Source organism: Eleutherodactylus coqui, chromosome 6, assembly GCF_035609145.1.
Source record: "Eleutherodactylus coqui strain aEleCoq1 chromosome 6, aEleCoq1.hap1, whole genome shotgun sequence".
NCBI lineage: Eukaryota > Metazoa > Chordata > Amphibia > Anura > Eleutherodactylidae > Eleutherodactylus > Eleutherodactylus coqui.
Window position 1 is genome coordinate 64441701 of NC_089842.1, and position 23242 is coordinate 64464942.

Sequence of the window (23242 nt, forward strand, 5' to 3'; positions counted from 1 at the left end):
CAGAGATCAGGCAGCATGTACAGCGCAGGCAGGGGAACATTCTCCAAGGCCTTTGCCAGCTTTATGGCTCCCCAGCAAGACTGTGTCACCGCTCCCCAGTCAAGGCTGATTCGGTGGGAGCACTGTAAAAGGATGGTGAGGGAGTACGTAGCCGATCGCACGACCGTCCTCCGTGACGCCTCTGCCACCTACAACTACTGGGTGTCGAAGCTGGACACATGGCCTGAACTCGCGCTGTATGCCCTGGAGGTGCTTGCTTGTCCTGCGGCTAGCGTCTTGTCAGAGAGTGTGTTTAGTGTGGCTGGGGGAATCATCACGGATAAGCGTACCCACCTGTCAACCGACAGTGCCGACAGGCTTACACTCATCAAGATGAACAAAGCCTGGATTTCCCCAGACTTCTCTTCTCCACCAGCGGACAGCAGCGATACCTAAGCAATACGTAGGCTGCACCCGCGGATGGAAGCATCGTTCTCTCTCACCATCCAAAACGGGGACATTTCTGCTTCATCAATCTGTGTATAATATTCCTCCTCCTCCTCCTCCTGCTCCTCCTCCTGAAACCTCACGTAATCACGCCGAACGGGCAATTTTTCTTAGGGCCACAAGGCTCACTCATATAATTTTTCTAAACAATTTTTATACGTTTCAATGCTCTTAAAAGCGTTGAAACTTTAACTTGAACCAATTTTTCGTTAAACTGGGCTGCCTCCAGGCCTAGTTACCACTTAAGCCACATTAACCAAAGCGATTAATGGGTTTCACCTGCCCTCTTGGTTGGCCATGGCCAATTTTTTGGATGTACATTAGTACTGTTGGTACAGCAATTTTTGTGGGCCCTCGCCTACAGTGTAATCAAATGAATTTTTAGCCCACCTGCATTACAGCTGACGTTACATCCGCTGTGTTGGGCAATGCAATGGGATATATTTATGTACCGCCGGTGGGTTCCAGGGAGCCACCCATGCTGTGGGTCCACAGGGACTTCACAATAGGGAGTTGTACCTGCCTGTGTCTATGAATTAAAAACCGCGGTCTGACTGGGGCATGCAGACACCTTGACAGAATGAATAGTGTGTGGCACATAGGTTCCCCATTGCTATGCCCACGTGTGCAGCTCCTGATGGCGGTGGCACAGGATTATATTTCTCATTGCTTCTGTACAGCATTGTGGGCTATCGCCCCGCCCCTTTTAAAGAGGGTCGCTGCCTAGCCGTGCCAACCCTCTGCAGTGTGTGCCTGCGGTTCCTCATCATGGCAGACGCACTTATAAATAGACATGAGGGTGGTGTGGCATGAGGGCAGCTGAAGGCTGTGCAGGGACACTTTGGTGTGCGCTGTGAGGGGGGGGGGGGGTTGGGCAGCATGTAACCCAGGAGAAGTGGCAGCGGAGTGTCATGCAGGCAGTGATTGTGCTTTGTTGGAGGTAGTGTGTTGCTTAGCTAAGGTATCCATTGCTAATGAGGGCTTTTCAGAAGTAAAAGTTGTTGGGAGGGGGGGGGGCACTCTTGCCGGTATTGTGGCTTAATAGTGGGACCTGTGAACTTGAGATGCAGCCCAACATGTAGCCCCTCACCTGCCCTATCCGTTGCTGTGTCGTTCCCATCACTTTCTTGAATTGCCCAGATTTTCACACATGAAAACCTTAGCGAGCATCGGCGAAATACAAAAATGCTCGGGTCGCCCATTGACTTCAATGGGGTTCGTTACTCGAAACGAACCCTCGAGCATCGCGATAATTTCGTCCCGAGTAACGAGCACCCGAGCATTTTGGTGCTCGCTCATCTCTAGTGCCTACTAAAAAATGTTTTAAAAAAGTGTAATAAAACATAAACAGATGTAAATATATTAAAAGCTAAAAAATCCCTCTCCTAAATTTTCCATGAAGAAAATTATAGAAGGCCAGTATTGTGGGGGCTTTGATCACCCCATCTCCCAAAAGACGTCTCATTCCACAAAAGTTAAACCCTCTCATAACCCAATCAGCAAAGCAATTTAAAGTTCTGAAAGATGGCAATGGAAAGCAGTTTGCATTAAAAAAAAAGTTTATTTACTTTCCTAAAAATAGTGAAACATAAGAGAAAACATTTCATATATAGTGCTGTGCAAAGGTTCTTGGCAGATTTAAAAATAATGCTCCCAAGTAAAAATGCTTTGAAAAATGTGTTAATAGTTTATTTATGTCAATTAATAAAATGCAAAGTGCATGAAAAAATAGAAATCTAATAATATTTGGTGAGACCACCTTTTGCCTTCAAAACTGCATCCATTATTCTAGATACACTTGTACAAAGTCAGGGATTTTTTAGGATTATAGTTAGGTGTATGACTAACCAATTATACCAAACAGGTGGTGATAATTATCATTTTCATATGTGGGTTGAAATACAGTCATTAACTAAGACAGAAACAGCTGTGTAGGAGGCTAAAAACTGGGTGAGGAACAGCTAAACTGTGCTGCAAAGGTGAGGTAGTGGAAGACAGTTTCATGTCACAGGTCATACACCATGGTAAGACTGAGTACAGCAACAAGACACAAGGCAGTTATACTTAATCAGCAAGATCTGTCCTGGGCAAAGCTTTCACAGCAGACTGGAGTTTCACAATGTGCTGTTCACACTACTGTTTTGGTAATTTAGGGCTGCATTTCACCAAACAGAGTTGGGATTTTGATCAGGATTGTGTCCTCGATTATGAGAAATACAGGCAAATACTTCATCATGCAATACCATCTAGGAGGTGTCTGATTGGCTCCAAATATGTTCTGCAGCAGGACAATAACCCCAAACATCCACCCAACATCATTAAGAACCATCTTCAGCATAAAGAAGAACAGGGGGTCCTCAGTCTATCTGAGATTATATGAAGATACAGAAGGATTTGACCAAGCCTACATCCTCAGAAGATCTGCGGTTAGTGATTAAGGCACAGCCGCTCTTTATCAACCTACTATGTAGGGGACCTTACACTGCAGAACACTGTCAAATTGGCAGCTGCGGAATTCCACCCTAAAGTCTTCAGGCCGGACTGCAGATTATGATGCGGAATCACAGGCAGGTTTCAAGCCATTTTCAATTTCGCTTCAAAACCCGTTGGTACCCTGTGGAATTTGGTGCAGAATTTACCACGGCTTGTGGTGTGTCATGTGGCCTATTCTGTCCCATGTGAAAGGTCCCGCAGGAAATATACTCAAGCTCTGTTTCCCTGAGTAATTGGTGGTCATGAGTGTTGCTGAACAGGAAAAACCTAAGCAATAATGCGAAAAGTGCTAGATTTACCCACCTGCTATTTATTGATGTGTTCCTGTGATATGTGAAGACTTTGTATTTTTTTTGCTTACCATCTACTATCTATTTATTTTGTCCACAATTTTTTTTATCCAGATTACATCATCTATAAATCCCACTTGACATTTTGCTTATAGAACAAAGTCTATCATTTTAGAAGAAGAGATAATAATGACAGTCCAGGGGATTCTTAGCACTTTTAGGGACTTTTCACATGGGTTACTGCAACATTCGTATATAAAGCACCAGGGAACAACAAGAAAGCACATATCATTGCAAAGGGACACCCCTATAAAAGTTACAAACCTTTAATCCCTTAAGGACCAGGCTGTTTTATACTTTAAGGACCAGACACTTTTTAAGGATTTTACCTATGTGGTGATTTAATTACCCTGTTTTTTTTTAACTTCAGTGACCCAAATTATTTTTGCTGCGTTGTTTTACCATGACATATAGGGCTATTTCTTAAATATCTTTTTCACTTTCCATATTTTCGGCATATAAGACGACTTTTTAACCCAGGAAAATCTTCTCCAAAGTCAGGGGTCGTCTTCTACGCCAGGAATAAGTTGTAGAAAAAAAAAATTATAACTCACCTCCCACAATTATCTGCAGTGCTGCTGCAGTCTGTCGCTCCCTCTTCCACGCCGACAGAGCATTGCTTTCTGGATGCGGGGCTTGAATGCCCGCCTCCAGAAAGCTAATGCTCTGATTGGTTAACTCAGCGGTGCATCAGCCAATGACAGCTGGCACTGGGTTATCACAGCCATTCAATAGCATCCAGAAAGCCATGCTCTGTCGGCGTGGAGGAGGGAGCGACAGCCTGCAGCAGCACCGCGGGAGGTGAGTATTGCTTTTTTTTAACAGCGTATTCCCGGCATATCGACACTTGTGGGTCATCTTATACACTGGAAAATATGGTATTTTTTTTTTTCTGTTTTTTAGTTTTATTGGGGCTAAAAAGCTAAAATATATATATATTTTAAACATTCAAAGTTATTTTTTTTAATTAGTATATTTATGCTAAAATAAAGTATGGGAATGGGTTCCTCGCTTTGTTTTGGATGTTTTGATACATAATATATATGGTTTTGTATTACAGGGTACATACAGCGGCGGTTTTGGGTTATTTTCTTTGTTATGTATGTATTTTTATTTTAGTCTGTAATTTTGTTTTTACTTTTGTATGTAATTATTTTTTTTTATCTATTTCCCCCATGACCTCTGGGGGACATTCACATGTTTTAGGTTTTTTTTTTATTTGACATTTTTCCACTGTAGCTGGGGAATCCATAGGAAACATCCCATGTAGTGATAATAGTCATTGGCAGAGCTGATCAGGGTCTGTTAGGGCCCTGTAGCTCTGCTGTGCCAGGGAATGTCGGCGGTCACGTGACTGCCAGCTCGTGTAGTGGAAGAAACACTTTCGCTTTTTAGCACATAGCATTCATTTAGGGAAAGGAGAAGGCAGAAGGGCTTAAAACCCACTACTCCCTCCTTCTTCGGGTTATCAGCTGTGACTAAGGGCTCATGTCCACGGGGAAAATAGGATTTAGGATCCGCAGCGGATTTCCTGCATGCGGATCCGCACCCCATAGGGATGCATTGACCACCCGCGGGTACATAAATACCCGCGGATCGTCAATAAAAGTGATTTTAAAAAAAATGGAGCATGAAAAAATCTGGACCATGCTCCATTTTCATGCGGGTCTCCCGCGGGGACGGCTCCCGCGGGCTTCTATTGAAGCCTATGGAAGCCGTCCGGATCCGCGGGAGACCTAAAATAGGAATTTAAAGCATTTACTCACCCGCAGCGGACCGCGAAGCTCTTCTCTTCCTCACGGCCGCATCTCCCTTGCTTCGGCTCGGCGGATGTGCCCGGCGCATGCGCGCGGCACGTGGACGACGTGCCGGCGACGTGCCGCCGGCGTCAGGAATTCATCCGCCGGCCGAAAATGAAGATCCGGCCGTGAGGAAGAGCAGAGCTTCGTCGCCCGCGCCGGATAGGTAAATTCTTTTAAATTGCTATTTTCGGCGCTCATGTCCGCGGGGCAGGAGGGACCCGCTGCAGATTCTCCATGGAGAATCTGCAGCGGATCTGATTTTCCCCGTGGACATGAGGCCTAACACAGGACAGAATTATGCTGCAAGACGCAGACAAATCCGCAGCTGTGGAATTCCACACCAAAATTCCCTAATTGCGGATCATGATGTGGAATTGCAGGTAGATTTCAAGCCATTTTCAATTCTAAGTCAAAATCGCCTGCAGATTTTGGTATGGAATTTACTATGGCTTGCATTGCATTGTGTTGCCAATTTCATCCCGTGTGAATGGGCCATTTGCATGGGAAGATTATCAATCAAAATTAAATAAAATAAATCTTGTTATTTATATAGCATTAATTTATTCCGCAGTGCTTTCAGGTAATTTATTAATTACCCCCCACCAAGCTGGGTACTCATTTTACCGACCTCAGAAAGATGGAATGCTGAGTCAACCTTGAGCCAGCTAGCGGGGATTGAACTTGCAACCTTTAGGTCACGAGTGAGAGCTTAGGACGGCATTTTAGCTGCCCTAGCACTCTGTGCCACATAGGGCGCAAACAAACAAATTTGAGCATTAATTGTGCATTGTAAAAAAAAAATACTTCCAGTCAGCATAAAACTACCGCTGGATTACTGGCTTCCCGTTCTATGTAAATGGAAGGTGAAGCACTGAGCGAGAAGCCAGCGATCCAGCATCGAAGTCTGTCTGTCTAAGGTCAGGTCCACAAAGGATGGAATTGCCACAGAATTTCCATGTAAACCCTTCGCACGGAAATTCCGCGGCATTTACAGTAGCAGCAAAGTGCATGAGATTTTGAAAGCTGTGGAAATAACCCGCGCAGAGCCCATGTGAAAATTGACTTGTGGCATGGAATTCATTTCAGCAGCATGTTAATTGTATCGCCGTCTCTGCGGCAGAATTCACCTTCTCTCAATTCCGCACAGGAATTCACGATAAAACCTGCACCAAATCATGCGGGTTTGGAGGCCGGCTTCCTGCTGCCAATCTGCAGGAGAATACCCACTGCGGACATTCCGCTGGAAATCATCTCCGTGTGAACCCAGTCTAAATGCTCTGCGTGAGCGCTAATGACCTTAGCAGTGACGTCAGCACTTGTGCAGTTGTTAAGCTGGCTCTTGTCTGATATAAAAGGGCCCTTAGTCTGAGGCTAACTTCACATGGGCAATGGTGATATCGGGCTGTGAATCATGGCCAGATATCACCCTTGCCATTCATGTGGAAATAGACTTGCATCACTTCAGGGATAGAGGGAACCTCCGCCGCAGCTGTCACAGCCATGGCGGAGGATAGTGGATTTCTCTCATTGCTTTCAATGGGGCCGGTGCTGCTGCCACAGGCTCCATTGAAAAAAAAAATCGGGCTGTAATGCGAGATCACGCAGTCAGATATAACATGACGCGATTTATTTCTTGCATCATGATTCTATACGGGAAAAAAATTGTTCTTGTGTATAAACCCATTCAAGTGAATGAACAAATCTCGCAAGTTTTTTCACCCGTGTGAAGGCGGCCTGAGAGCGATCAGTTCCTGTTGCCATTTATTTTGAGACTTGCATTATTTCAACAGAGAAATTTTGGACTTGTGGATATTTTTGCTGAATACTAAACCGTGTGACATACATATATGCAGCATCCTGGTCTTCCTTTGTAGGACTGTCATCTATTTATGAGGTCTCAAGATGTTAGTGTCTTGACGCTCTGTCAAGTTTTAAGTCATTGTTCTGAAGCACTGGAAAGATGTCAAAGCAAAACAACTAAAAGTGTAATATCCTACTCTAGAGAGCAGAGTTCAAATTAAAGTGACCCTCAAGACTTTCCCTTACTACAGCTCATTCCCTCGGTATATGCCTGTCTGTTATCTGGTAATCATCTTTTTCTTACTGCTGGTAGCCTGTACTTTATGATCATTTTATTCTTGCTGTTCGAGAAATTGTCTCTCTGTGCCAGTGTTTCTCAACTCCAGTCATCAAATATCCCCAACAGGTGATTATCTGAGGGTATCTTGTAGACAGAACACTTGTGGTAATTTCCGAGGCGCTGACAATAACTACATACTGGGGAAATCCTGAAAACAAGACCTATTAGGAAACCTCTTGTGTTTTTTTGCTTAAATGGGGTTTACTGAGTTAACTTTGGTGGCAGTGGCAAAAACACTCCAGAAATGTTCAACTCCGCACTGCCGCACTGCTTCCCCGGTTCTCCAGGGCTTTGTTGGTTCTGTGTGCAGCAGTCACGTGAAGAAAGAAGTTGCAGGCCCTACAGGGGCGTAATGATTGTACGTAGTTTCAGGGTAAGGCCAAAGTCAGACGAGCGATCTTTTTGTGCGCACCTATGTGCACCAAAAAAATGCGCTCTACGGATCTGCCAAATGTGCGTGACCGAAGCTCTGTGCGGTGGCAGAGGACCGCGATGCTATTCCGTTTCTTTCAATTGGGCCAGCGCTGCTGCGGCCCTGTTGCAAGCAGTGGGATGAAGGCAGCCATGGCAGGAATTTTCGGGGAAGGGCATGAAATATAAGTCCTTCCCTGAAATAAGCACTAGCTGCTGTAAAAAAAAAAAAAATTATATAACACCGAGCAGTGCTGTCAGGCCTGTGTGACAGCACTGTCACAGTCTTAAGTGATGAGGGGACTCCCCACGGGGATTCTTTACGCATAGAGCGGATCTTGCTGGACCTTACCGCTGCGCATTCTAGGCACGCATGTCCTATCTTTTGCAGGTGCAAGTATTTTGTGCCTCTAAAAGACGGACTGGTGAACACTTCATAGGGAATCAATGGTTGTAATAGACGCGCTTTTTTTTGTGCACATACCCTGAAAATTTGACACTGTCTTATATACATTTTTGCCCCAAAAGAGGGGGGGGGAGCCTTATACGGCTGTGATTGGCTGCTGGCGCTCGATTAGCCAATCACAGTGTTCGCTTTGCTGGAGGGGGGATATTTAAAGCCCCGCCACCAAAACGAAGCTGAGATGGCAGATGGGGAGGTCACTGCAGTTTGTTGCAGCGCCGCCGGAGACCATCGGGACGCCTCGGACCAGGTGAGTATTGATTTTTTTTAATGCAGGTTAGCTAGGTCTTATTTTCGATAAGGCCTTATATTTCAAGCCTCCCCCGAAAACCGGGTTGGGTCTTATTATCGGGGCACGTCCTATTTTCGGGGAAACACGTTAGGCGCACACAAAAAAAACCGCTCATCTGGCTGAGCCCTAAGGGGGTCCACCTGTATCCTTAGGCAACCTCTGCTTTTTAACTGGATCAACATCCTCAGAGCGCCCATCCAGTTGAAAACTAAAAGTTGCAGTAAAGCTTCCAGGTCCCTGCCACAGTACTTACATAGGCAAGACTCAAGAGCTGTCAGGCTTCCAGCTTAGGCGGCTTGATGACATCACTTATTACACTGCCTGTACCGAACTGCAGACAGAAAAAGAAGAGGGCTTCTCTTTGTGGGATCACCATTAGGTGAGCTTTTTTATTTTAATTGGCACAAAGGGAGCAGTTTTACTATATGGGAACCTATGGCGACCACTGCTACTATATGAGGATACTATGGTCTACTCTTACTACATAAGGTCAGAATAGGGACCATTATTATAATATAGGGACCATTTTTACGATATGAAGACAGAATAGGGACCATTATTAGTATGTGTGGCACTATGGAATGCACTTTTATTGTATGGGGGGGGGGTCTATTGTAGGTATGGATCACTATTGCTGTATAGTGGCTAATCTTACTGTAGGGAGTACAATGGTTGCTACTATTAGTGTATTGGGGCACTATTAATAAACAATGACACTATTACTATAATGGGACACAATGCAGATCACAACTGCTGTATGGGACTACATTCACTGCATGGTAGCACAATGAAGGGTTACTGTTACTGTATGGGGGAACTATGGGGGCACTATTATTGTATGCTGGCACTAACTGTATAGACAATTTTTTCCCAGTCTCAGCTTCATGGCAGTAGGAAGCTGATTTCACTCTCAACTGCAGGCTCCTGTTACGGTTTTTGTCTGGGCAACAAGACCCTAGTACATTTATGAACATTGCACCTGTTTTAGTTTTATTCTGAAACACTGCAGTAATTCAGAATAAGCATACTTTGAAGTTTGACTCAGAAACAAGCTGGAAAGGAACTTTGAGTTTAAGGGGCAGGCCAAGCCTGACCGGATGTCCAATCTTGCCCATAATGAGGAGCAGGAAGTGTAATAGAAGGGTAGCACTCCCATTAATTTCAATGGGAGTGAAGCCCCTACAACATTTCCTGCCCTGACCAGTGATGAAGATGTCCAGTTCTGCTGCACTGACACTGGGCTGGACAATCAGCTGATCCTTGCCGATCAACTAGTGATAATCTATAGGATAGGTCATCAGTTGTAAAAACCGGGAATAACCCTTTAAATTTGGAAAATAAATAAGTAAAAATAGGGGGCCTACTCCTGACATTTTTGCACTGGGGCCACCAATGTGTTAAAACAGCCATGGTGTGAATGGCCTCAAACCTAGCAGGTGGGACAAATCCTTCCTTTATATTTCCCATTATAGTTGAATGCACTTTTGGCTTGAGCTCAAAAACTACATCAAAAACTGACACAAAAACCTGTCTGTGAAATCAATGTTACATACCTAGTTATTTCCTGGACATTCACAAGCTTCTACAGCTGTGAGAACGTTTGGATTTCATCATTAGCATTAATCAATACTTAAAGCCTGTTAATCGTGACAAACTATTAGACAATTTGAAATGGTGCAAGCTTTTTTTTTTAAAGGCCAGGCAAAAGTGATATTTCCATACTATTCATTTTGGGGAACAGTTTATACTACTTTGTTACAATTCTATAAATTCAAGATATCAGTTAGTCCGGCTGCACACGACCGGGTTGGATTCCGCATGCGGAAGCCTACAGCGGAATCTGACCCATTGCCCAGCCGGCATCCGGGCATACATGTATGTTCTTCTTCTTTTCTGTACTGTGGATGGTCCACACGGCTTGCTGTTGGTCATGTGCTGTACAGTTTTTTTTTTCCATCCGTGCTTTCCCACGCCGTCACTAGGCATGGTGTAGGTACCCATGACTTTTCCGCAATCTCATTGCGGAAGGGCCGTGGGTCGGACGGCTTCTATTGACGTCAATTGGTGGAGGTCCAACTGCTGGAACACTCATCAATCACTAAAATGGTGATTCCAGTTCCTATCCCATCCAGCCACAGTATTGCAGCAAGGAGAAGTTTGAATGAAGCTGTGGCTGTGCATGAACTGATAGTGCAAGGGCCACTCCATTCACATTAGAGTATATGGAGAAACAGAAACAGCCATATCCTAGTGATTCATAATTGTTTCAGCATCTGGACTCCTTATTAATCCAGTCCAAGGGTAACAAATGTTTGAGACTAGAATTGGGTTCCCCGAGAGCAACATCCCTGTTCATATGACCTAGAACAAAGGGATATTCAGTAAGAGTAGCTCGTGTTCTCCTTGTGTATCCTGGTATGACAGGACAGTCATTTATAGGAATAGCCACTCTCTAATACTACCTTTCCCTGCAGCAGAAATGTGTAACTGGTCACATCTCACCCAGTAAAAGCAGCTAGATGGAGGGGGAGAGATCAGGACCTGGGGTGGGTGATCAGCTGTTTCCCCTGGAGGGGTTGTGCAAGTTGGCACAACCCCTTTAAGTTCTTGGGTGACCACCTTCCTTTCTCCATGCCTATTCTTTTCTCTCCAACAAGTCTGCTCTATAGTCTGCTTGTGGTTTGCAGTCTCCATTGCTTGCACAGTTGAGTAGTCAGGGGCGGGGTTACTCAACCAGGATCTTCTAAATTGCACCTGCTGACTTGCCTGTGTCCATTCCAAACAGAGGAGGAGCAGAAGCAAGACAGGTAAGATTTTATCAGCCAAAACCTAAGTGATCCTTCGAGCCTTACATAACTGTACTGTGTCATAAATGTGACTTGGGATAAGAGACTTTGGGAAAGTCATTTGTACTTAATTACTGTTAAGAGTTCACGAGGGGCCTGAATGTCTTTCTTGAGTGTTACAATAGTATATGTTATATTCATTAATAACTTCAGAAGGGTTGTTGGTCAATGGATTATTCTGATTACCAGGTTGGATCAGGAAGGAATGGTTTCCCTTAAATGAAGAAAATTGGCTTCTACCTCATAGGGGGGGGGGGGGGTGCCTTCGTATGGATCAATGTTGAGGGTTATAGGTTGGACTGGAAGGACATATGTCTTTTTACAGCCTTACATACTATGTAAATAATTTCTCCAGAACAAAAGTCACATTATTAGTTTAATATTTTTGTACTTACCAGTGTTATTTAGTCCGAAGAGAAGTGGACAAGAGATTGCAAAGGACAAAACCCAAACGACTGAAATCATGACAGTCACCCTGCGCTTGGAACTGTAACGAGTGTTGTAGAGCATCGGCATTGCCACTGCTGTATACCTAAAACAAGTACACATTATAGATATACAGTTCATATACAGTAACAGCAAGACAGTTTCAAACAATTTCTATGATTAAAGCAAATAAAACACATCCATGTTTCAGCAAATTTTTGGGTCATATTACTCTTTTATATGTATCTTAACTACTGAATACTATTTTTTTCTATGCTCATATCTTTAGAACTACTAGGATGCTTTCACACTGGATGGAATATTCTGTAGGATGCTGCAGCATATTCCTCCGTACGGAAGGAATATGCTGCAAACTCTGCATGTCTAATGTGGTCTAATGTGCAAATTTGGTGCATAATTGAAAATGGCAGAATTGTGCCAGCAAATCCACGTGCAAATCTGTATTCAGATCTGAGGATTTTGATGGTTGAATATTTCGCAGCCACCTACAGAATATTCCGTGCCATGTGAAGGCATTCTTGGACATCTTAAAGACCCTCAGCGCAGGCAAAATTGTTCCCCCAGATGCAGCAGAACTTGCCATACTGCGGAAAATTCTTCACCAAAATCTGTATGTCTAACGTGTGGATTTTGATGCGGAATTCAAAATGGCTTCCTTCTGCCAGCAATTCCCCATCAGAATTCGTTTGTGTTCTGAGGAACAGTTTGCAACCGGGGAAAGGTGCCTGAGATCATGTTCACAATGCTGTTGCAGAATATTCCATTCCGTGTGAAAAGTCCCTAAGAGGTTTTTCATACAGCCAGAATTTTCCACATTTCGTTCTGCAAGTCCACACAGCTCTGCGCAAATTTGATGCAGAATGAAAAGGGCTTTAATCGTCCATCAATTCCATTTTACAATCTGCAGTTAACCGTGCAGATTTTGATGCAGAATTCCGCAGGGACATATTTCACTACTTTCCAGCAGAAATATTCCACCCGTGTTAAAGACTCCTTAGGGTGCTTTCAGACAAGTGGAATTATTGGGCATTCTGCATAAATATTTAGCATCAAAATCTGCAGGTATGCCTACGGCTTTTGATGTCTAATTGAAATGGCTAAAAGCCTGAGTCATGTGAGCATATGCGCTTTTGCGTATTCATTTTGGGGCACAAAGCATTGCATATTTGCATGTGGAACAGCGTTTTTACTGTATTTTTTACATGTGAGAGTCATGAGCCATTGCACGCCCAAAGGAACGCATACCGATGCTCTCAGCCATTGAAATGGCCAATTAGTTTAATAAGTTCAAAATGTGTCCTTTCCCTGAGCAAGGGAAAATAGAGCACGCTGCATTTTTTCTTTTGGCATGCAAAAAAAGCTTGTGAACGAAGTCATTCAAATCAATGGGTTCTATTTTCGGCATGGCCAAAGTTTTGGTGCGAAAATATGTCTGTGGGACACCAGCCTGAATCAGCCTACAATTCTGCATCAAAATCCAGGAAGAGACTTGTGGGTTTTGGTGCAGAATTTGCAGCGGTAAGCTAAGCTGCGGATTTCTGTGCGGAATGCAAAATAATTCTGCCCTGTGTGAAAGCATTCTTAGGCCTTAGTCAGACGGGCGTTTTTTCGCGCGATTTGCGCATGCGCATGCGTCTGGCGATTTTATAAAACCATTGCTTTGCAATGGTATCGGACACATATGCACTCGTCCGATAAATTATAGAACAGAAATCGCAAATCGCACCTATCTGCGATCTGCAATTCCTGTTCTTTTCTCTATGTGCGCTCAATGGGGCCGGTGGCAGCAGTGCCGACACCATTGAGAACATATACTAGACAAATCATTCTTCTCTGCCACAGCTGTAACAGCTGTGGCAGAGAAGAACGATGTTTGCCCATTGAATTCAATGGAGCCGGCAATACAGCCGGTTCCATTGAAAGCAATGGGCTGCGGGCGATCTCACGATGAATTTTCAGGAAGGGCTTACATATATAAGCCCTTCCCTGCAATTCATCCAGAAATGTGTAAAAATAAAAAAAATATATATACTCACCTGGTCCCGGCAGACGGAGTTCAGCCGTGGCCAGCAGCAGTTATCCTGAACTGCTCTCTGTAGTATTCAGCAGCCGGGGATTTAAAATCCCCGCCTGCTGAATGAGCTGCCTCTGATTGGTCATAGCCTGACCAATCAGAGGCAGCTCTCACTCACACCCATTCATGAATTCATGAATGACAGCTGAAAGCTGCCCCTGATTGGTCCCTGCGCTGAGCCAATCAGAGGCAGCACTCACTCACCCATTCATGAATTCATGAATGGGTGTGAGTGATAGCTGCCTCTGATTGGTCAGGCTGTGACCAATCAGAGGCAGCTCATGCAGCAGCCCGGGATTTTAAATCCCCGGCTGCTGAATACTACAGAGAGCAGTTCAGGAGAACTGCCGCCGGCCGCGGCTGAACTCTGTCTGCCGGGACCAGGTGAGTATATATATTTTTTTTATTTTTACACATTTCTGGATTAATTGCAGGGAAGGGCTTATATATTTAAGCCCTTCCCGAAAATTCATCCCGCGCTCGCCCGCAGCGCATTGCTTTCAATGGAGCCGGCTGTATTGCCGGCTCCTTTGAATTTAATGCGCTGGACAGCTCCGGCCCGTTTCTATAGAAACGCGGCTAGGAGCAGTTTTTTTAGGCGATTTTTTTTGGCCCGGTCATGCGATTTGCGGATGCACATCTGTCATGCGATCCTCGAATCGCAGGAAAAAACACCCGTGTGACTAAGGCCTTAGATGGGTGGTTGTTCAGGATTAGAAAAGCATGGCCGCTTTCTTCCAGAAACAATGCAATGCCTGTCCATGCAGTGTGCCTGGTGTTGCAGCTTAGCTTTACTGAAGTGAATAGTACTGATCTGCAATACCACACACAAGCTGTAAACAGGTATGGCACTATTTTTGTAGGAGGTACTAAATTTACAACATACTCAACACAAACATAAAAAATATGATATTCTTTATTGTAACTATTCATAAAAATGATTACATTATAAAAAAGGCAGCAAATTACACAACAGAAAACAAAAGCCATCTTGGTTATAAAATAGAATACAGTTGCCTTGGTAGTCATGAACAGCAGTGACTATATCCCTACCTACAAGCCTAACCATCATAAAACAACCATTCCATACAACAAAACATAACACAAGATAACACGTAACATCACAAGCATGCATAGAATACTGAGCACGGTACTTGGGGACCACTTGTACCTTGCACTTTTCTTGGTATTACACTAGTTATAAGTTATCAGATTCAATGCTGGTCCATACAATTCCATCCCACCATTCTAGATTGGGATTTATTAGTCACCTAGTTTTGGGTTTGGCCCATCTGGAAAACCTATGCAAAAAAAATGGTCTTTTTCCATTTAATTCTTTATGTGCCATATGTAATAACTAGAGATGAGTGAGCACCAAAACGCTTGTTACTCAAGCCAAACTTTTTGTAATGTCCGAGACTTCCCATTGAAGTCAATGGGAGACTCAAGCATTTTTCAAGGTAACCCATGCTCCGCGTAGGGGAGGGTGTGGGATTCACCTGGAAACATCAGAAAGTAATGGAAACACCACAGAAATGGATAGGGAATGGCAGGGGCAGCATGCATGGGTGCATCTGAGGCTCCCAGGTCGCACTATTAAGACAAATTGTGGGCAAGAGCCTGGTGGTCACCCCCCTAACAATTTAGTTGGGCCAAACCATAATCAGCAAGGCACACACGCTGGCACATCTTAGCTAAGCACCACACTAGGTGGAACGAAGGCCAATCACCACCTGCGGGCGACACCACTGCCTGTTCTCCTGTGTTACATGCTGGCATTGCTGTCCAATCTCCCCCAGGCACGAGCCTGTGTTCACAGCGTTCTGTGTAGACAGTGTAAAATGAGTACAGTCTTGTTATATAGTGTGGATTGACAGGACACACACTGGGGTATTTTGCGTACACTATAGCAAAAAATAGGCAGTCAAAAATGTGTACAGTCTTGTTATATAGTGAGGATGGACAGGACACACACTTGAGCCTACTATGCAAATGCTTTCAGCCAAAAACAAATAAAAAAATGAAAAATGAGGAGTTTTGTTACTTCCTATCTAGTCTGTGTACACCAGTAGCAGTATACTGTATAGAACCGTTAACAGTATGCAGTATACAGTCGGGATGCTTGTGAATGCTTTGTGCGCACTACTGGTCCCAGACAGCCAAACTGATGATGCACAAAAGTGGAGTTGTAGTCCTAAAAAGGACTGTTGCGTTCTTTGAAGATGGATCCCTGCCTAAACGCTCCTTCTAACCTACACTAACGCTCTCCCTCATTCACAGCAGCTCTGTCCCTCAGCTAATCTAGCCTCCGTGTGAGGTGAGCATCAGGTGACCTGAGTTTTTATGATCCTAGGTCACCTGATCTGGCCAGCCAATTACTGCTATAGACCTGCACAGGGTTGGCACGTCAAAGCAGGAGGTGCCAAAGCTTTCCTTGCATGTTCATTGGCTAAAAAAGCCACTAAACATGTGGGGAGGAGAGGGTGAAATTTTCTCGAACACCGCGTGGTGCTCGCTAGAGTAACGAGTACTTTCGAGTAAGCTAATGCTCGAACGAGCACCAAGCTCGGACGAGCATGCTCGCTCATCTCTAGTAATAACCCTAAGCCAGAGTTTTTCAAATACGTACAAATAACATATATCATATCTAAATGGAACGTTCGTATCGAATGCTCCCTTTAACACTATTTCGTAATTCTCTTTTTAATTTGAAGGACTTAACTTTATGCTACCAACTTCTATTAGATTCTAGCTCTAATACCTTACTACCTTTTTTTTTTTACATAATCTCTGTTTCTATGAAATTTTCCAAATGCATGAATCATCTGGAAACTTCCAGAATAATTTCACTCCTTACTGACTAACTAAAAAATATTAAACTCCCCCCCCTTACATGTTGGCATAATAATACATCCATTGTAGATATGAAGCATATTTGATTATAAAGAGATCCATCCTGTAGGGGAAGCAATGGGCAATATTTTATCTCAATTATGTGGTAACAGAATTAGGACTTATTCACACGTCCGTATATTGGCTGGTTTTCACGTCCGACCAATATAGGGTGTTCCTTTCTGTAGGGGGAGGAGGTGGGCCGGGCCAGGAGCAGTGCACTGAGCTCCTGCCCTCTCTCTGCCTCTTACCACTGTTTGCAATGGGAGAGGTGGGGTGGGGGCGGAGCTACATCCCACCCCCTTCCATTGCGAATAGTGGCGAGGCGCAGAGAGGGGTCAGGAGCTCAGTGCACTGCTCCCGGCCAGGCCCGCCTCCTCCCCCTGCAGAAAGGGACACTGTATATCGGCCGGCGTGAAAACCCGGCCGATATATGGATGTGTGAATAAGCCCTTATGCTTAGGGAAGCTTAACACAGGCATATTGTAAAATATGTTCACTCCTACGCCTTTTTTTTGTGCAGTGAATGAGGGAACTTTGCGCACGTGCCTACGCACAATATGGGCGGGGTAATCATTTGAGAAAAAAAATGGGGTAATGAACCCATTAAAATCAATAAGTTGTGTGAAGAAGCCTCTATGCCCCTACAAGGCTTGCTATCAATAGACTTGGCTCCAAACCAAAAAAAAAGAGCAAAAGATCACACACAAAGCAGGTTGCATATCCAAAAATCCTCAAGCAAGAAAAATTGATTGATACATACAAGACTTGGCAAGATAATGCAACACTTAAATGAAAACGCCTAGAACCACAAAGAGAAAGATTTTTCTACCAAAACAACTTTCTTTTCCTTGAAAGTGGTAACTACTAAGCCCGGATATGTCAATAGCTATCACTGTAGGCCAAATTACAAACTTAGTTCTGCTACTTAATTTGCTTATTGATTTCCTGTTGTTTTTAAGACCCCAACATATTGTGCAGTGCTGTACAAAGACTATATATCTGTCTTAGCTGTATCTTGTTTGAGCAGTTTTGGTTTTTGGTATATTTCCTATGCAATCCTTACTATAATTTTATATAAAACCAGATTTGACTTTCTACTCTATGCTTCTGCTGCTGATGCTAATATATGTAGAAGCTGGAGTGAGGCTTTGAACATATCTCCCTTGCCTGTAAATGTAAGAAAGCAGTCATGCTAGCTATTTATTGAACTGGTAATGGAACGCTGCTGTGCAGATTTATACCGCTATCTATTGCAGTGAAGTTAGGAAGGCTGTATAACGAGCTGATTGAAATGGGTGTAAAAATGAGTGATTTGTAGAATGGATTCTATGTACTGTACCATATAGTGTAAATAGCAGAATAGCACTGCCACTTACAAACTGCACTACAGCATTAAAAATATTCAGTTTGACCTTCTTACAGAACATGCCGGCACAAATTCCTTTTATTTCTCTGCATAGAAACTAGGAATAAGTATTATTTGAAGGTTGTTCACTCTACTTGTAATTCTATGGGAACGTATTATCGAAAAGGTGAATTTTCCAATTTCAGAAACTCATATTCTGTACTAAAGGAAACTGCATCGCTTAAACAAAAGCTCTATGGCCCAGACATTCTCTCTATTCTGTTCTTCTGTCCAGAAGCCCAAAGTGTCTATCAGCCATATCCTCCTTCTTCTCTTTCCACTTTTTAAAACACAGCATGGGAAAAAATTCAACTCATCATCTTTTCCCCATATCACTCAACCCCTCCATCAGACTTATCACAATCAGTGGATTCACACTTTCACCAGTCCGGCAAATCTGCTGTTTCGATGAAACATTTGATTTCATCTTCCCCTTCAAACCACACATAAGCCCTTACCACATCCTACCACCTCCAGCTCAAAAAAATCTTTTGGATACAATCTTTTCTTAACCCCAAGTCTTCAAAAATGCTAGTGCAGCCTAGGGCGTGGCCTGGAAGAGCTCAAAGATGGCGGTGTAAACTCTGAGCTCCGCTGAGGAACTTACCTATTAGTGACTTCAAAGCCCACAATGAATCCTCCTCTCCCGCGACTGCAGCCGCTGAGAGTCCCTTACCTCCGGGATGTCCCAAAGCAGAGCCTCGCGCCCGCAAACGAAGCGACTGGATGCCTACTTCACGACGCGGTCGGCCAGCATGCTCCTGCAGCAAGATCCCCGACCTCTCCTGCCTTAAGTGCAGAGAGCAGAGGAGACGGCTCAGCATCCCCAACAGCAGCGGACGGGTACTCACAGGAGCACGCAGTAAAGGACATGGTGAGTGAGCCTGTCGTTCTCCCAGCACAACTAAATCAGGAGAAAAAAGACATAATACACTCTCCCAGTCTAGCCACAAAATGGCGCCGGCTTCTTCTCCACACATCTCGCAGGGTCTCTCTCCCTCTGTAAGCACGCTAAAGCAACGTCCAAGAATAGAGGACTCAACTTTCCCTGAGATTCAAACCTCTTCCCTGAAGGATTACATAATTCCTTTACCTTCATTAACACAACCAGCTTCGGAATCCTTTATTAATGATATGGTAATTGCTTTAAGCAACTCTCTGCAATCTTACTTTAACTCTTGAAAGCTACTATAGAAGACATTGGTGTAAGAGTCTCTCACACTGAAAACAAAATGGGCGAATTTTCACAATCTCATAATGCCTTGATTGATGCACATTATGAGTTAGCAGATTAGGTGGACCAACTCAAAGCAAAAATTGCTGATATGGAGGATAGAAATAGAAGGAATAATATTAAAATTTGTGGGGTACCTGAATCTATCATAACATCTGAAATCCCTGATTACATAAAACACCTGATGGCTACTCTGCTTCCTGAAGCTACTTTTCCGAACTTAAATATTAACACAGCCCACAGGCTTCCATAGCCTAGATTTATTGCCGACTCCATCCCAAGAGATATCATTGCAAGAATCCACTTTTTCCAAACGAAAGAAGCCTTAATGTCAGCCACTCAAAAATGTATCCACTTGCCCCTTGCCCACTCCCTATGAGGATATTTGTCTCTTTGCAGACTTATTGAAAACTACTGTGCTGGAAAGAAAAACATTCTCTGCAGTTACTACAGCTCTGCGACAAGCCAAAATCCCATATAGGTGGGGCTTTCCGACAAAAATCCTGATCAGAAAAGAGGATACTACCTCTTTAAACTCTTTCAAATCTTTAAACTCGAAGATGCCGATCAGCTATTCAAATCGTGGGGTATAAATTTACCTCTACCCCAACGACAACAGTCTATCCCCGAGGAAATCGCACAAACAAGGTCTGATCCATAAGTGAACTTTCTAACAGAGAAAGGATCTCTTTCACTACTTTGTCTGGTGGTTCCGGATGGCTCTTCCCCAGGCAAATTTTTTCTCCCCCCCCCCCCCCTCATTGCTCAAGCTATATAGTGTTATGGTATACTACCCTGGATACGCCAGCCTGGGTTGCCCTGGATCTTACCTGCAACCCCTGTCCCTGCCTACTTATCTCCACTCCTGGCTTACCCTAGCCGGGCAACTGGGCGGGGGTCCCTACTCTATCTAGGGACCGAGAAAGGGATGCTGGCATCCCTGGGTGGAATGGGTAAAATACCGACAGGAAAGGCAGATGATAATACCAACATGAAACAACAATGATAAAACTGAGGCAGATGGAAAAAGCTGGCAGATGGTAACAAGAAAGCAGACAAGCTGACAAAGGCAGGAGACCTACAGAAGCAGACTAGCTCACACTCTGAAGGAAACCAATAACTGGCAGTGATTGCAGTGACTGCCAAACTTTTAAACCAAAGCCTCCGTCCAAGGCGGAGAGAGGGAGGCAGCCAACTCCTATCAGCACATAAAAAGGGAGCTCATGCACGGCAGCTGCACTCACCGGTGCGCGCGCGCACGGTGCCGTGAGCCACTAACACACTGCCAGCCAGACACCCGCGCCCCCGGCAGCCGGACCACAAGCCAGGTGGATGCGCCCCAACTGCGTGACCCAGCACCCCGCTGCCCCGGGAGGAGCCGCAACTGCCACATGGTAACATATAGCCTGTGATTACTTAACATTTATTTCCTCCACTTTCAGGTTTAGGTATAGGTATTTGCTACTTATCCGCATACCGAGTTTTCTATTCTAACAATAGCTATACAAGCACTAAAAAAGGCAACATTCAATCTGTTATGTAATAGAAGTGCTTTTTCTTGTTACTCCCTAAATTTTAAATTTTTGGTCTATCTGGGACTTCAGTAATCCCACGTCTCTTTCCTAATCTTCCACGGTAACACAAAGATGTCAATTAAAATACTATTCTGAAATGTTAATGGGCTTAATTCACCCTTTAAAAGATCCTCACTATGGAAAGAAGCTCTTTCTGTGAATGTAGATATCGTATGTGCACAGGAGACCCACCTCGTAGCCTCCGCTTGCCCAACAATTTCACACAAAAAATTTCCAAAGATCTTTTTAGCATGTTCCCCCCAGAAAACAGCTGGGATTCTGATTGCGTCCAGAGATTCCATACAAACTGATATTATAACACAAATTACAGGTCCTGGAGGCAGATACCTCATACTGACGGTCTCGTTGAATTTTAAACCCTTCACCCTTGTCAATTTATATGCGCATAATAACACTCCTTTGCGCTTTTTGAATAGGATTATAGGAAAGGTAAGGAGTCACGAGGTGGGTACCCTTATTATTTGTGGAGACTTCAATGCTGTACCAGACAAAATGCTTGATTCATCAAGAGGTTCTCTGAGATCAACTCCCTCCTTGATCCCAAGGATTCATAAGGAAGCATATTTTGACACATTTAGATGCTTAAACGTCTCTGCCAGAGAATACTCCTTCTATTCAGCGAGACATAAATCGTTTTCCAGAATAGATCTTATCTTAGAAAACAAGAGCGGTCTTCCCTTTCTCACGAAAGCTCAAATGGGATCAATTACTTGGTCCGATCACGCTCCTGCAGTAATCTCCAGAAGGTGCCCAGGAAAAAGCCAGATCCTGGAGAAATAATGTATTTTTGGTGAAACTCACAAAAGACTTCAACACAATTGTGTCTGCTTTGAAAAAAAATGCTAGTGCATGCCCTCATCATCTCCCATCCAGGCTACTGTAATCAATGCCATCTTAACGCAATGGGCTGATGGGCACTTACAAGCATAGGGGCCTCATACTAATTTATGTATGTTAACATGTCACTGCACCCTGTACCATATATGATAGTGTTGTGTGGCGGGATATGAACTTGGCTCCAATCTGTGTATGCCATGTGTGAAGACTTTAATTTTGTCACTTTGGTTCACTTTTAAAATACCCATAATTCCTTTTGTAAATTATCCATAATTTCTATAATAGAAAGAGCAATTTACCACCGAATGCATGTGTGGATCCTCTTGTGAAGCGTAGTACATCGTCTCGTTACTTTCTAGTGTAAAGTAGCCTGGCACTATCAGCAAAGAAACGTCTACAGTGCAAGAGGAAAATAGACCCTAGAGACTTAGTCTTCTGTTTCTCTGGTCTACATCACCGGTTACTTGCTCGTCCCCTTTATTCCTGTGAGTAGTTGTCATAGGAGTCCCAGTACACTGCTTTGCCCAGGGGCCTATAATGCTATTAAGACAGCACTGACTGTAACATCTTTCTATGTGACCTCCCATTCAATTCTCTTGCACCTCTCCAATCCATCCTTTACCCTACTGTCTGTCCACCTCTTACCCCATTACACTACTGCCCCTACCCCCTTCCGATTCCTTCATTGTCTGCCTATTGCTTAACTAGTCTAGTTCAATATATTCTCCATGTCATACAAGACCATCCACAACATATCCCCTCCAGACATTTCTGATCTAATATACCAACACCTCTCCACATGTAACCTCCAGTCTTCACAATACGTTCTATGTTCTTCCCTAGTGTGCTCCTCACATTATTAACTCTATGATTTTTCCCGTGTATCACCTATACTTATGAACTCACTATTTAACACCTCAGACTGTCCACCTCCTTCGAAAGCTTCAAAAATAACCTAAAAAACCATCTCTTCAAAATAAACTTACAGCCTACAGTAACTCTGCTGCTTTTACATTATGAGCATTTTCTACCTCCACCTTACTGGCACTTTAAAATAAATAAATATCTGAGATACTGGTAGTTGTAGTACCTTCGAGAATTACAAGGGTTGACTACCATATACAAGATAATACAAGTTCTTATGTTTAACTTATTCATAATAATTCATAAAGCAGCAAGCGCAATCCTTTATGTGTGACATTTCCAAAGTATTAGGAGTTCCACTAGGGAAATCACATCCAAGCACCTGCAAGCAGAAAATCAATGTTCTCAAAGAGCATTAACTCATACTGCACATATCAGCGGAATAAATATTTCCTACCTAATAAGACAGAATCTTTCCAAATGTGATAACAGTAACATAAAAAGCCAGAGTTACAAAAGAAATGAGATCCATTAGGAGAACACTATTTATATGATTATGCTATAATTGTTATTATTCTGTCCATCACACAGACTATATATTACTGTAT

At 43.7% G+C, this 23242-nt stretch overlaps 1 protein-coding gene across 1 annotated transcript in view; it reads right to left on the reverse strand.

Moving 5' to 3' along the window:
- DRD2 (dopamine receptor D2) overlaps window positions 1-23242 on the reverse strand; it is a 441704-nt gene that overhangs the window by 55617 nt on the left and 362845 nt on the right. The window contains exon 5 of the mRNA XM_066606916.1: window positions 11679-11815. Within this exon, the coding sequence (XP_066463013.1) occupies window positions 11679-11815 (137 nt within the window). The remainder of the gene's footprint in view (window positions 1-11678; window positions 11816-23242) is intronic.